General features: G+C 32.8%; 1 protein-coding gene across 3 annotated transcripts in view; it reads right to left on the reverse strand.

Annotated features, from left to right (window-relative positions):
* Positions 1-276: 276 nt before the first annotated feature.
* The window catches only part of mol (dual oxidase maturation factor 1 mol), a 167,560-nt gene continuing 150,614 nt past the window's right edge, over positions 277-17,222 (reverse strand). For all 3 annotated transcript variants that reach the window (XM_088275023.1, XM_088275026.1, XM_088275024.1), the window contains 5 exons: positions 12,234-12,456; positions 6,288-6,499; positions 2,577-2,769; positions 1,570-1,869; positions 277-662 (listed from right to left, as the gene is read on the reverse strand). In XM_088275023.1, the coding sequence (XP_088131149.1) occupies positions 611-662; positions 1,570-1,869; positions 2,577-2,769; positions 6,288-6,499; positions 12,234-12,456 (980 nt within the window). In that variant the 3' untranslated portion in view covers positions 277-610. The remainder of the gene's footprint in view (positions 663-1,569; positions 1,870-2,576; positions 2,770-6,287; positions 6,500-12,233; positions 12,457-17,222) is intronic.

A 17,222-nucleotide genomic window follows, 5' to 3' on the forward strand; every position in this document is an offset into this window, starting at 1 on the left:
TAAGTGTTGTTGCTGTTTTCACGCTGGTGTAGCGGTTGTCCTGATGAAGAAATGGGTACATTTTAAGAATAAAAAGTCACCATTTTGTTGGCTACCTTTGCTGTAGGGTTGTACATATAAGTCTCTAATACTTCAGTCCTACATATGCCCCCAATATTCAACTATATATTTGTTAATTCCAGTTCGGGAATTATTGCATCATGTTTTGGTAAATCCGTTCAAAATACATATATGCATGATTTGGAAGGAAAAAAACATATATTTTGAAGCAATCCAAAGAAACTGTTTGGCTTGCTCCGGAGTTTGTGATTTTTTTACAAATCATGCATATATTTGTTTAAGTAGATTTATTAAAAGAAACCGATCTTCACCCATTTATTATTGTTTATGATATTTCGCCGGGAAAGGGTCAATGTACATAGTAATCATTCCCGATGTATTATAATGAATTCACTATCTAACTTGTTTTTTTTTTACCCACGAAATGCTTCTTAGTTGTAAAATGGCCGATTTATTATATGATAGGTTTTTCTGACAGATGGACCTGCACCTGAGTTCGACCTTACTGCATGCGGAAATTGATTGTCTATAATACTATCCTAACTGTTTGCTACCAAACAGTGGGCTTGTGTACTTTTTCGGCGTGCTGCTGTGGATGTACTCTGAAAATAGGAATAAAACAATTAATATAATTTTATTTTTAAATATAAAAAAAACACTATTGTTAGCTGACTCCAAACACAAATAAATTCCATTAAGCTTTTATTTTTATACTTAGGTGAAAGTAGTTAACTTTTTTGCTCTAAAAAGGAATATTTTGTATTCTTATACCTCTTCAATAATTGTATTTGAATAATTGTTATTGTAATTGAAAGATAAAAGTAGAGTTAATGCCTTTAAAATTCAGACAAATGTATGGAGAATCGATGTGTTTGACAAAATGATGACACTAGAAAGGAATGTAAGGCTGACTTAGGGATAATTGAACAATAAAATATTAATTTATTATTAGATTAAAACCAATATTTTTAGCTTTTCCACTTTTTTATTTGACCAGCGACCGGGTTTCGTCGTTACCGACATCATCAGACTGGATGTCGGTAACGACGAAACCCGGTCGCTGGTCAAATAAAAAGTGGAAAAGCTAAAAATATTGGTTTTAATCTAATAATAAATTAAAAATGCAATTCAAAAATCACGAAGTGTCAGTGGATAATATAAATCTAATAAAATATTAATGATGGTTCTTTGGACGTGCGGAGCGAACGGATGATGATTGAATGACTAAGAGAGTATATTTGGAACGTGAATGGAAGAGAACAGAACGAGGACGTCCAACGAAGACTTGGCATGACTGAATCAATCGGAACATGTTATCTGTTTATCTCAAAAGTCAATGTAACCGGAGAGCACTGGATGTATATGAGTACATCCACGCGTACTTAGCTTCCTAGCTAAGAGTGTATGTCAGGACAGACAATGGTGGCATTCTACCTACCAACCTTCCTTCTTCCTTTCTCTCTGCCTACCCTAGAAAAACGACTTGATGGTAGTAATAGTAGTACTCACTGGTATGTTCTTGTTAGCTCTTTATGCACTGGAAGGATTTCTTTCTTGACTCCTTTCATCTCTATAGCTAGAGGAGAGATCTTGGGAGGAGATGTGGCTATACTTGAAGCTATACTACTGGCAGAGTCGTTTCTCTCGTACGGCGGAGGGATGAAGGGCTGCTTCCTGAAGGCAAATCTCCACGGAGACTTGGGGGCGTCCATCTCGTACCCCCGATTGTCTATTCCCGTCCGCCCTGACTTGATTGTCTCGTTAACTGTCGTAGATGTGGTCATCTCTCTTGTTTTAGAGGACAGGCGTCTAAAAACAAATAAAAACATTTTTGACATCAGAACGCCTGTTGCAGATGGCAAACATATTAGCTTATTAGCTATAGCAGTGCTCCGCAACCGGTATGCCGTGAGCCGGATGCAGGTGTGCCGCGATCTAATTCAATGTATATGACATTTTACAATTTTTCATTATGTATTTATACTAATTATTTTTCATAATATTGTCTGTTTTTCAAAATGTAGGATATAATAATTCTCTCTCTCAACCCTTATCCGCACCCCAATGGTGCATAGGGTACTGCATAATATAAATGCAGTGTCATCTTGATGGTTAACACATGAAGGAAAGGCGCTTAGTCCTCCGCTTCGGGTACCAGGCCAGGGTAGTATTGAATAAATATAAGACTGAAAAAATCATCAATATTTATTTGACCCCCCCCTGAAAATCGAACTCGGGACCTCCAGAACGGTAGCTGAGCGTGCTGACCATTACACTACGGAGGCGGATAATAATTACTACAATTAAATAGTTTTTCAATGGTCTATTTACAATACTTAAGCTTTTGGTGTGCAGCGGAATACTAGGAAGAATTTTAGTGTGTCGTAGGTGAGAAAAGGTTGCAGAGCACTGAGCTATAGCATAAATTTTTAATGGAAATGAATCCACCTATGATTGAAACTTATCATCCACTTTGGGAAGGTTAAGAAATATATCATAGTGTCAAAAAATACTACCGTAATATTCTGGAGCCTAGGCTCTGTTCATCTTTACTTCCTCGTTTTTTGAATCTGGTATCGTGGCTTTCTTCGATGATAACATGGCGGTCGTACGGAGTATCGTAGTCCACCTCTATGACTGTCGAGAACCGGTGAGGATACATCCAGTCTACTATGGAGATAACGCTTCCGACCAGCAGACAAAGGCAACCTTTACAAAACAAAACATAAAATTACGGTAAAAACAGTCATAAATTTGTATTACTTTTTCATTAATTTGTCATACAGTCTAATTTCAAGAAAGTTATAATCTCAAAATTATATGGCATTTTATTTGTGAATTCTTACTGTAAACCATTCGAGATACTATTCAGAATTATTTCTGAATTAAAAGTTTACTCAAAAACGTAAAGGACGTTTCATTGTACTTCAACCTACTACTGTCATTCTACATATATTCAGCTGATGACAACACCTATACGGCTCACAGTGGGGTATATTGGCGATCTGGGCGGCCAATATTATTTTTCGTTCTAAATCGATTCCAAATATGCCTTTTGACTAATTCATTGTATTATATGGAGATATTTTTTACTTATCAGTAAAAAAAAAAAAATTTTTTTTTTAATAAATGCAAATCGTAGTAAATAATTTTAAAAATATTAGTCCGAGAAAGATGGCCATGGTTCCTCGTCCGGACACAGTTCTTCTTCCGCTTTTAATATAAGCGATTTCTTCGTTTGTTATTTTTTTTTGTTTCCTTTATAAATCGTATTCTTATTGGACGACAATAACGTGGTTAAGAAGGAATTGGGTTTTGCCAAATAACCTTATTATTCAAGGAACAAATAAGTTGTAGGGGCACAAACGAACTCTGAAATATATTTGCATCGGAGTCTGCATCATTTAAAAACGTTTGTTTATATTGAGCTTGTTGTGCTCCATCACAACCCCACTTGCACATTTAAACTAATGTTTCTCTTTCTTTTTTATTAAAATTTTGTAAACATTCTTCTAAATGTGTCAATAGTCGCGTGGTAGTGTGATCCATTAAACTCTGTAGGTTTACTTCGGCACAAGTTTCAGTTACTCTGTAAGCTTTCTTAGCAGGGTAACACTCGAGTTTTGCTTTTTGTAAGATACTGTAACACGGGTATAGTTTTTTATGAGAACTCCTTACTATATTGCCTTCTCGAAAGATCGGCTTCAACAAAAATAGATAAAGCCTGTGATGGAGTCAATTGCGTTATCCGGGTATTTTTTGCTGGCAACGAGAATACGCTTTCTTATATTTGGTAGCACGCTTAGGTGTACAGATAATTTCTTTCAACACCAAAGAAGCATCTCTCATCCCGCTTTCTCCTAACTTTGACCGAGTAGCATGGGTGAGCACATCTAATTCAATATGTTTGCGCAAATCTTCAGTTTTCCTTCTTTTGCTTCTCTGACTTGATTCACTAAACGACTTTGATGGTCGTCCTGATCGATTCATTACTTTTACAATTCCCAAGGAATTGTAAAAGTTCCGTCAAGCCAATTTTCATTTTTTATCAAGAAAGTTTCCTCCTTTCTGAGTGCATTAGTCTATCTTCGTTTCATTTCAGACTTGAAATGCGAAAAATCGTTTTTAATTTTCATTGCACACGTCAGAAAAATTATCTAATTGTAAAAGGTACTTTTGCAAGCATTCTAATTTTTCATTAATTTTATTAGCATTTTGTTGCTGCATGATAATAAATAACTGTTTTCTAGTCATTATTCTAACATCTACTGGTCCTAAAATAAAAATGTAACAATTTAAAGATAAAAAACTGTACGTAGTTCAGTTTTCATTATTGTGCTGACTCATCTTAAAAGAGCGATTTCTTGCAAAAGAGCAAAATTCTGCAAAAAAAATTTCAATTTATATAAAGAAAGAGGGCTAAGCTATTTGATACAATCAAAATTATAGCCGGATAACACTCGGAAGCACAACTAAATATCCTTTATTAAAAAAAATGAAGGAAAAATCCATTTAAAGGCACTTATTTAAATTAGTTTTTTTTTAGTAAATATGTTAGCTATTGCAACTTAAATCTATGTACAATATACTATCTTACCTGCTTGATCACAAGCCATTATTAAATTGTATACGTGTAATACAAAAAAATAATAATAATCACTGAAATGCGTACTAAACGAACAGCGAAAGAGAAACACGTGCACTCACAATAACAACAACTTTGCGACTGACCATTAGACACGTGAGATGTGCGTGGGGGGGATACAATTATTGCATGTCATCAACAAAATACTCTATTTCATGTTGATATATTTTTCATACACCTGCGACAATGTTTTTAAAAGTGACTTTTGGCCGCCCAGATCGCTAATATACCCCACTGTGCGGCTGTCCAAACTCAAAACACAGTAAGGGACATTTTTTTTGTAGTACGTTTTTTTTTGCTTTTTTGGACTAAGTAGATTCTACTGCAAAAAAAAACGTATTACAAAAAAATGCCCCTTACTGTGTTTTAAGTTTGGACAGCCGTATAGTCTTGTCAATTTTTGTGTGCTGTGTGCTGTGTGACGAATGTTCGATGTACTGAGAGAAACAATATTTTTTCATCAAAGAATGATTATATTAATAATAGGAGTAAACAATTTTTCAAACTACTATAAAAATAATGAATGAATCTCGCTGTTTTACAATTTAGCACATAATCTTTCATTTTAACGACTTACATAAACTCTTGAATCGATCAGTAGAAAAGAACAGATCTTCATTTAAAAATATTTTTCCTTTGCCAAATGATAATCTGTGAAAGATTAAAAATTCTAAAACCAATCAAATACATTTTAGTACGATATACTTCCCAGTGTGTAACCAAAAGGGTTCTGTCGTCGAATGTTTGAGAACCGTTGACATTTTTTTTTATTTGTTCGGGAATTGTACAGCTTTACATATAAAAAAATGATGTGATAAACATTACATTAACAATAATAAACATTACATAACATTAACAAAAATAGTTACGTTAAAAAAAGAGCCAATTAAACAATTCCACATTTATGTTATAATAACTTTTAAAAAACATTCAGAGATTTAAAAAATAGGGTATGGTATAAAAAAATAGATTTTGCAGGAAGGAGAAGGAAATGAGAGGAATTAATGAGGGTGGTTAAAGGATTTTTTTTCTAGGTAAGAAGTTCGAAAATAAGAATATATTTATAAATATACATACATACATATACATACGCATACATACACACATACATACATATATATATATATATACATACATATACATATATACATACATATACATATTGTAGTCATACGATAGTCATAGTCTACAGAAGAAAGTGACCAACTACCAAAACGTAAAATGTTCAGGAGGGTCATTTAAGTCACTTTTGCTTGGCAAGAAAATAAACACCAATGCAGTTAGTCATTTTTAACAAATCAATATACTATACTTCCAAGTTTAAAATCATTTGGGATTTTTTTAATGGCAATATTAAGCTAGTAAGATATCAAATAGTCAATGATCACGTTTTTGCAAAAAGTACACTTGGTCACTTTCTCCTGTATGACTACAATTTACGTATGTATCTGTACACTCTGTCAATGATAAAATGATAGCAACGGCTCTCAAACTTTCACGATCAAGTGCTACAACTGCTCGAGCGCCAGCTATTGACTACAGAAGATGAGAATATGAGAACATTCGAGTCGAGGCACGTTACCAGCGAGCAGCACGAGCCAGAAGCACCAGCCAAGCGAGAAGTAGAGGCGGCCGCCCTCGAGCGGCACGGAGAGCGCGCGCGCCGGCAGCAGCGCCCAGTAGCCCAGGGCGGCGGCCAGCAGCCAGGCGCCCGTGGCGGCCATCAGGTACCCGCCGTAGCGCGGCACCACCACCAGCAGCAGGTTCATCAGCAGCCAGGACGCGAACGACACCCTGGACATTCCACACAACCAAATTTAAGTATTTAGTTCAAAATTTTGTAGCAGCAGGTTCATCATTGAAAGCTGTCCCACCGTATTCACAGATCTGATACAGAAGCATCTAGGCTTCCTGATAGATCTTCTCTTGCGAAGTAATTTTTTAAAACTTAGTTGCGAATTTTATTGAAAATTTGAAATAAAATTGTATCCCGATTTTACTGTGAATTTACATTTAAATTCAAATTCTCAATTCAAACCCTTATTCACACCCCAATGGTGCATAGGGCACTTCATTATATAAACACAGTGTTGTCTTGATCGTTAACACACGAAGGAAAGGTGATAAGCCCTTCGCTTCAGGCACCAGTCCAGGCTAATATTAAATAAATATTAGAGTGAAAATATCACTTATATTTATTTGACCCCCCCTGGGAATCGAACCCGGGACCTCCAGAACGGTAGCCGAGCGTCCTGACCATTACACTACGGAGGCTTTCAATATCCCTGTCACTGCCAATCAAAATAAATACAAGTTTGTAAATCCGCCACCAAAGGTTCATCAGCAGCCACGACGCCCTGGACAATCGACACAAACGTATTTTCAATTCTCAATTCAATTATTTGGGTCAAATCAAAATATTTTCATTTTTTTTATGTGTTAGTCACAATCAGTGTTTCAAATTTTCATATTATAGTGCTAGAATTGTCGTGAAAAACTAAAGAGTTAATTATATACTACGTAATGTAGGTTTTGTGTCCTATCGTAATGGTATATAACTTATTACTTATTTTCCCACATAAATATTTCATTCACAATATGGTATTTATATGGATATTTTCGTAGGTATAGTACTCGTGGGGATTTGCGGTTGCTACTCACAAAAATAAAGCCGATCTCATAATATCCCATTAGGTTCATCCAAGTCATCAATTTATGAAAATTAATCATTAATTTATGAGAAAGGGGTCCGTGGGTCAAAAGAGTTTGGGAAACACTGGTTACGATAGTGGACCTAGTTATGCCGCACTCAGTATCATGTAAGCGTACAATTATGTATATCACCTTTTATGTTCGTTACTAAGCGGACAATGCAGCATCACGTGCAATGTCTCACAATATTTATACATATGGCCAATAGTGTATTCAAGATTATGCTTTGTCAAGTTGATAATGATTGCATAATACAGACTTTATCAAGTTAGAAAGGAGCATCGTTTAACAACAATAATAATAAAACCCTTATCCGCACCCCAATGGTGCATAGGGCACTGCATCATGTAAACGCAGTGTTATCTTGATCGTTTTACACGTGATCAGTTCAGATCAAAGGTGATCAGCTCTCCGCTTCAGGTACCAGTCCAGGGTAGTATTGAATAAATATTACAGTGAAAAAATCACTTGTATTTATTTTACCCCGCTTGGGAATCGAACCCAGGACCTCCAGAACGGTAGCCGAGCGTGCTGACCATTACACTACGGAGGCGGACAAAACAATAATCAATAAATATTTTTATGATTATTTTCTTATTTTCATGTTGATGAGGACATCTGTAGTTCTCGAAACAAGTCGTTTTCATATGAATAAACTCATGACTTAATATTAAAATGGATTGAAATGTTACTTGCTTCACGCAGTTCAACATTTAGCTGGTATAGGCCAAACGGAGATATTGTTAATTTATAATTGAATGCAGTAATTGGTAGCGAAATGATTTATGCAATCGTGCTATAAAGCTAATCAGTATTTATAGCCAGGACTATTACCGCGCGGTAAAATTCTGGCATGCTCGTGCAAATGGATTAAATATTATACCGCCTATAAAACAGTTTAAATTGCCAACGTTCGGATTACGAGATCTTTGTATGATACGTATAAAATACCTAGCAAGACATTGTTTAAGTTAAATGGTTTTGTATATAGGTGAGTACCGAAAGGCAACTTTTTCGAATTCCATTCTTGGGTAGCTAGCTGAAGGAAATCGATCATTGGGAGCGTTTTACGTTCTCTTATAGAATTGTTTATCTACAATATACGAGTATAAATGAAAATTTAAAGGAGATATTCGCTAACTCAGGATTCATTCCACGGGAAATGTCATATTGCTCACTCCTTTCAAGAACGTCATAAATCAAAAAAACTTGATTTTTCAGGAGAAAGTTTAAACATATAATACAATGCATTCAAAATAAATATCAAGCCACTTATTGAACTTTTTACTGTGCAACAGGTCTTTTTAGGAAAATCTGAAGGTTTTTTCTGCATTTGAAAAATATCAAGTACCTACATTAAAAAATTAATTAAACAATAATTTTTTTTCAAAATACAAAAACAACACTTTATGCCCTGTAGCGGGTAAATATTAAGTTTAAAATTTGCCGCTTTTGCTGGGATATTTTCTGGGCATTCCAAAAAACATGCACAACAGAAAATTGACGATTTTTTATTTATGACGTTCTTGAAAGGAGTGAGCGGTAGGTATGTCTGAACACGCTCGATTTTTAAAAAAATAATGCATATTGGATATTTTTGTAGAATATACGTAGAAAAAATATTCTTACTATTTTTTTCACTCTTTAGCTTTAAATAACTCTTTTATTTTCAAAACCATAAAATTATTTCAAAGAAAAACTTAATTTTTCAATGCGAAAACGTTGTTTGAAGAAAAAAATTAATTACGTAAAATGTTATCTGGATTTAGAGAAAAATTGCGACCTAACTTGCTGGATCTAAGATCGCTAGTTTGTTCAAAATCTGTTAAAATCCTAATTCATAATTTTTGTAACAACACAATAATAAAAACAACCAATAAAACATAGTAAAAATGTGCCCTGGACACGGGAAAAATCAGTAACGACAGTTCATTGTTAATTTGAAATTACAAATATGTGCGTGCTGATAAAATAAAATAATAATAATCATTACATACTATAAAAAGTGTATGTCCGTAATCAGTACTCAGTAGTAATAATAAATAATTATATCCCTTTAAATTACTCTTCACATGAACGTATTTCTTAAAATGATGAAATGAGTTTTTATTTTTTTATTATTTAAGTTTGAAATATAAAACTGTACGAATCGTGAAAAAAATAAAGATATTTATTGCGTTCTTGGTTTTGTTATATTGGTCTTATAAATTTTACATTCTTCATGGCTCCGGAAGTCCGACGTGTCAATGATTGGTTTTAGTGTGTTATAAATCTCTGTGAAGATATCAATTATCCGAATAATTTGCTAGGGATTGTACGAACTGATGATGAAGTCAAGGAAGAGGTTATTCCATTTCTCAGAGGAATGGCGGCAGAATTTTATGATTTAGGAATACAAACGTTGGAGCATCGTCTGGAAAATGTTTAAACAGAAACGGCGATTTTATAAAAAAAAATTAATAAGTTTTGAGCTTTAAAATAATGTATAATGCCAAAGAAAACAATAAAGCTGTGTATTTAAAAAATATATGGGAACTTTATTCTATGAATGACCCTAGAACCAACATATGTAGAACCTCTATTATCCGGACTAATTGAGAATGAAGATACTCCGGATACGGGAAAATCCGGCAAATCGAATAAAATTTCAATTTCCATTTTTTTATTTATTACAAAATCAATTATTAGAATTAACGCTGTGTCGATCCCATTCTGAATGTTACGTACTACGAGGGTAAAAATAAGGGTCTTAAGAATAATATTTAAGGTATTTAAATACATACTATACATATCGCTCACTCCTTTGAACAACGTCATATGTAAAAAAAACTTGATTTTTTAGGAGATAGTTTTTAAAGTTAAAAAATATAATGAAATATATTAAAAATAAATATCAAGTCACTTATTGAACTTTTCACTGTGCAACAGATCTTTTTAGGTAAAACCAGACTGTCTTTTCTCCATTTGAAAACTATTTAGTACATTTAAAAAAAGAATTTAACAATACATTTTCTTGAAAATGCAAAAACAGCACTTTCTGCCCTGTAGCGGGTAAATATCAAGTTAAAAATGTGCCGCTTTTGCTGGGATATAGTACATTTTCTGGGCATTCCGAAAACATGCACAACTGAAAATTGACGATTTTTGATATATGACGTTGTTGAATGGAGTGAGCGATATGTATATCATTTAAGAAGAAAATAAACCAATTTTATATCCGCTACATACTCGATATATTTAGAACAAGGACTGGGATACAAGATTGTACAACAAATCTAACTTACATTGACCAACTATCCACCGAATTATTTTTTATAGTTCACGTACAATTATCGACCGATTAAAGTCTCAGGCGAAATGATTTGTGTTGAGTTTATGCTAATATTCTTCCTTGGTGTCCGTTAATCAAAACTGACAGACAAGATTGTAGGCCGTTCCTAGACTTAGGTAATGAAGCTTAATGTAGAACAAACCATTTAATTTGCATTCATTTCTAATAACTCGTGTTCTCACACATAAATAATGCATATTAAATGCTTGATTTATATGCAAACGTGAATGCAACGAAGATCATTCTTAAACAATTGAAAATAATATTTAATATATTTAAAATGTGTATATATATATGTACCAAAGATACGTACAAAAAAACTTCATGGAAACATATTTATTAATTTTATTAAAAATAATGAATTGATTATAATTAACAAGTATATTTTAAAAATCGTCATATAAACAATATCCAAAATATTATTAAAAAAAAAATTACTAAAATATATTATAATTATTTCTCTTGTTTCAAACTCTTCCAAATCCTCAAAGGAACGTGGATTATTGTGCAATAAAATTGTAAAACCTGCTGCTATTATCCATAAAGTCATTAAAAATAAAACGAAATATATAATAGATATTCATTTATAGATGAAGGAAGTGAGTAGATTTGAAATAGATCGCATCATTCGGCCATGTCGTTTTTGATTGATGACAATAAGCATTTTTTTTCATATATGACTATACTCAGTGAGGGTATAATATTGTATTTTGTAATAATGTGTATAAAGCTAAGCTGGCAGCATACAACGAAGTCCTAAAAAATCTAGACAAGGGGTTGGCAACCTCTTGGACCAAAAGAATTTTTTGACGAGCCAATTTTAATTTACAATAATTAAATTGTTTTTATTGTTTAAAGGAACCCAAAAGTATTATTAATGTAACAAATTTTTAATCAGAGATACTTTTTAGGCAGATTTATACATCTATCATACATCTATAAATCAGTGCAAAAAAAAAGATAACGCCTTTCTCTATTAAAACAAGTAGTTCTTTTCAAGTATCTCTGTTACTCAAAAAACATTTTAAATGATGACGACCATTTGATATTTAACGATTTATGTTTTTTACTAAACATTTTTAATTTTTGAAATAAAGAAAACAATAAAACTTCTGTAAGTATTTTTTTTTTCTTATTTTTTATTATTTTTAATTTCATTGAATAAAAAAAATGGAAAACATATATGGCTGACTAAGTATTGCACCCACTATTTAGTCAAGCTGGAATAAAGAATAAGTATTATTTTTATTTAAAATTTCTTATTTATTTTATGAACACAATAATTTAAAAAATAAAAACAAAAATTTCTGTAAAAAATGTCATTTTGAATTTGACAAAGAAAGCGCCACACAAAAGTTTAAAGTTACAAGCCACAGATTGCTTAAAGAGCCACATGTGATTCGCGAGCCGTACGTTGCCGACTCCTGGTCTAGACAAAGTTAAGTTCCAGTAGGTACCATGGTTTGAATGGGATTTCAGTCTTACCAGAGCAGGATTCCCGCGTAGTACCCAGCAGCCCTGTACTGCCCGCCCCACGCGAACCCTTCCAGCCCCAGTGAGAAGTACTCGGCCACCGTGAGGATTGGGAACGGCAGACCCCGACGGAGAGCATCGGCGTACGACGAAGCCATGGCTCCTGACTCCAGCCACGCGAACCGCTCGTTGAAGTCGATGTCCGACGGAGGCGTGTAGTTGTAACGAGGAATGGCTGGAGAAAAACACATGGAAAATTTTATTTTTCAAATATAAAGTTGGGTGTTCCGTATTGATAGGGACAAGGCAGAATCAGATTTGATTGGAGTCCAGGTTTAGTGCTTTTTGTGGCTATTTGAGGTTCCATTTTGGAAAGATGATTTGCATTTTTTAACTTGTACTAGATATAGTACAAGTGGTGGTGAGTTTTCATTTAGAAATGGAACTTAGAATGGCCTAGGGAATTGGACCTGGACTCAATAAAATATTTGTCACTCATTTAAAATATAATATATCGCTCACTCCTTTAAACAACGTCATTATCAAAAAACTTGATTTTTCAGGAGATCGTTATTAATGTTTAAAAATATAATGAAATGTATTAAAAATGAATATCAAACCACTTATTGAACTTTTTACTGTGCATCAGATTTTTTAACGTAAAACCTGAATGTTTTTTCTCCATTTTCAAAATATTTAAAAATATTATTAAACAATACCTTTTCTTCAAAATGCAAAAACAATACTTTTTGCCCTGTAGCGGATAAATATTAACTTAAAAATATGCCGCTTTTGTTGGGTTCCGAAAACATGCACAACCGAAAATAGACGATTTTTGATTTATGACGTTGTTGAAAGGAGTGAGCGATATAAAGTCTGATTTATATTATACATGTGTCCAGTGGCAGAATCAGGATTTAGAATTTAAATAAAAAATAAACTGCAAAGTATAAACAATTATTTCAATAACTATTACAGAATGATTACAAAACTTATTGAACTATTACAGAACAGAAATGGGGATTTTATTACTTAAAAATAACTTTGTCCATATGTAGACCGTCTTGTCAGGCACACTCTTGTAATCTGGCTTCAGTATTTCGTGCCACTCGCTGGAGAAGTGACATCGGGATGCCATTAACTTTGCGAAAGATATTTTCTTTTGGTGCAGAGATTGTCACAAAATCTAGCTTTTCTCCACGTAGGAGTTATCTTAATTTTTTTTTGACATCTCACCATAGATGGTAAAAAATATGGAAGAATTTAACCAGACTTAACCACAGCTACGCTTGGCCAGGTAGAATTATTTTGTAATAAATTCATTTGTAAAAATGAAGTCTTAAAATATTTCAAAATATCTTATTTGAGTGTATAATTCCGTTTTTAATGGCATATATAAAAACTCGAAAAAATAAACGTTTGCAGACTTATAGATATTTTGCTAATTTATATTTCAACAAAGTTACACAATACACAGAGCGAAATGCAACGCAGCTTTTATATTAATTTTATTGTATACTTATACATTAATTTAATTAACGAAATGGACATTTAACTGGCTTAACCTAATTTGTGTTCCAACTCGCGGATTGAAGCTGAGGCATAGCGAAATATGTAGGTACTTTTATTATAATGAGCACAATTATTCTAATTTACAATAAATCCATAAGAGCGTGCTTCACAGATTATAACCCCGTCCGAATAATGTATTATCTGAGAGTTGTGTATTAGGAAACCACTTTGTATTGCGCTGTTTCTCTGACCCAGGGGTCGACAACCCTCAGACCAAAACAGCCAAACGTGAGTAGCTAAACAGTTTGGAATTTTTTGGGGAGCCAATTTTTAATCAGCAATATATTTTTTTTAAATATTATTTTTTGATATTACAATATAAATAATAATAATAATAATAAAACCTTTATCCGAGCCCCAATGGTGCATAGGGCACTGTGTCATATAAACGCAGTGTTATCTTGATCGTTTTACACATGAAGGAAAGGTGATCAGCCCTCCGCTTCAGGTACCAGTCCACGGTAATATTGAATAAATATTACAGTGAAAAAATCACTTATATTTATTTTACCCCCCTTGGGAATCGAACCCGGGACCTCCAGAACGGTAGCCGAGCGTGCTGACCATTACACTACGGAGGCGGACTAAATTTCAATATAAATGAAGAAGAATATGAAAGTCTTGTCATTTACGGGGTTTACAACCGTCATAGGTCTGTTTAAGTGATCACTTTACACACATGTAACATTCACCAATTCTACAAATGATTGACAACCACACTACTCAAATTCATGGAACTTCTAAATATATTGTTCGAATTCGAAACACAGTGCTTGAACTCACTTGAATATTAATAGAGACATCTATGGTGAGATCAGAGAAGCTTTTTACTAAGCAGAAACTCTTTCATTCGTATGTGAGGTTCGAATCCTGGATTATATTCACATCCTCGAGAAACGCTAGAAAACATCAGATGCATTTTTTTATTTTTAGTTTATAATTTGACAAGTGTATTTACAACATTTTGAGGGCCTCCAAATACTTGTTCACAAATCTGGATTATTTTCAATAAGAAGTTATTTTTGTATTATTTTTTGACATCTCAACACATATGAAACGTAATTCATCTAAATCGAGATGTCAAAAATAGTATAATCAATAAAAATAAAACTCCTAATTGGAGATAGTATGAAAAAATAAATAACGTAAAATGTTACCTGGATTTAGAGAAAATGAATGAATGAATACTGCTCGCGGGCCACACGTTGCCGACTCCTGCTCTATCCAATCCAATTCATCATAAATGACTATTAATTATTCCGAGTATTGAGTAAAGTGTTTCGGCTCTACAGTACCGTGTAGTAATTAAGTTCCAGCAACGAAACTTCCTGATGCAATTCAATAATTGCACCGATGTTTTTCTTCTCTGATTTAATGAAATTTTGACGGTATCATAGGAATACAGTTAAAATACATGTCTTAGTATTGATATCTCAACAACGTTGAAGAATATGGAAGTCTAGGTATTCGGTATTTGCTGATGTAAGTACACATATCGAATTACTATATATCTGCAACATTTTGAGTGTGTCCAAATACTTTACATCTCACCAATAGATGTCTCTAGTGAAGTTTTAGTGATTCAAGACCAAGGTTTCTAAATTGGTTCATATATATATATAGAACTTCCAAGAACACAAAATCTGGATTATCTCCAATTACAGGAGTTATTTTCATATTATTTTTTGACATCCCATCAAAGATAAAGAAGAATATGGAAGTCTGGGCATTTACGGGGCTAACGACCGTCATAGGCTGGTTTAAATGATCACTTTACACACCTGTAACATTCACCAATTCTACCCATTAATTTAATCAAGAATTAATCAAGAATTTGAGTAGTGTGGTTGTCAATAATGGGTAGAATCGGTGAATATTACACGTGTGTAAAGTGATTACTTAAACCAGCCTATGACGGTCTTCAGCCCCTAAAATACCCATACTTCCATATTCTTCTCATCTTTGATGGGATGTCAAAAAGTTATACTATACATCTGACCATAATTATTATGTCATAAAGTTATACTATAGAATTAAATATGAACTTACAACATTTTGACGCACTCAAAATGTTGTAGATGTATATTAATCATAATTATTTGAATTTGTTGAGTTTTTTTTTATAAATAAAAATATTTGAATGATAATGGATCATTCAAAAAGTTTTTATAGTAATCTCATCGATCACACTAAAATTTTACGCTGTGTTGGTTTTTTTATTCATCAATTCTTGAAACTTCTAGATATATTGATCAAACTTGTAACACAGTATGCGAACGTTCACAATAGTCGTGGTGGGATGAGGAAAGCTTTTATTAAGCAGAGACTCTTTCCATTTGTATGGGAGGTTCGAATCCTGGATTATATTCACATACTTGAGAAACGCTTCAAAGCATGTTTTAAAAAAAATTATTTTAACCTACAATTTGGCCACTTAATTCATTTAAAACAATTTGAGTATGTCCAAATACTTGTTCTCAAATATAGACTATGTCCAATTAGGAGTTATTTTTTTACATCATCAAGAAAACCGATTATCACAAAGTTTGTAACCAACGATGAATTATTTTTTTTTATATATAATGTGAAGAAAAGTTCTAAAATTATCCTTTACAAATATCCTGTAAGCTGTTTAATTCATTCCACAAAGACTATTATGAGGTAGACAATAATTATCTAAATTTGTTTCGATTTAAAATATTGTTTAAATTATTTGTTAAAAACAAATCTAAGTAGCTTCTTCTTTTAAACATATAACTTATATAGTACATACTTATGTGTTAGTATTAGTTATATTAAATTAGTTATATTAAAAAATTAAGTATTAGTTTATATTATCACTTTAAATCTTTATAAAATTAAACAACTTTTTTTACCCACTTTTTTTATTATTACTACACTTTAACCAACCGGTTTCGACAAGAACCTTGTCATCATCAGGGTTTATTAAATTCTTAAACATTAAAATACTTCTAGTTTATTACATTTCCTTACCAAAAACTTCCACACACTCCGTACACTATATGAAAATATGATTAAAAACTCCTAAATGTTATTTTTATTGTGCATTTATATTTTAAATCAATTTATATTTCTGATATCTATTGCATTCTTTTTAGTGCCCTTTATTATAAACTTAATTAAATTAGGTGATGTTTTTTTTTGTATGAATAGATTTTTTTGTACTTGAAATTTTCATATATTTTAAAATGCAAAAAAATCAGATATTTCGTCCTAGTAATGATATCCTGTTAGCTTGTATTCGAGCGAATTAGCCGTAAAGGATATGCACAAATACATACATACATGTTACGAAGCCGTGACTATTGGCGACAATTCGAAACATGAACCGTGTTCCTTTACCGCAACTTGCAAAACACTTCGTGATGCATTACCGTCGTGGAAATCCACAAGACTAACAATAACTGA

This window comes from Brachycentrus maculatus, unplaced genomic scaffold, assembly GCF_059751285.1.
Source record: "Brachycentrus maculatus isolate JH-2025_06_01 unplaced genomic scaffold, ASM5975128v1 h1tg000757l, whole genome shotgun sequence".
NCBI classification, from domain to species: Eukaryota; Metazoa; Arthropoda; class Insecta; order Trichoptera; family Brachycentridae; genus Brachycentrus; species Brachycentrus maculatus.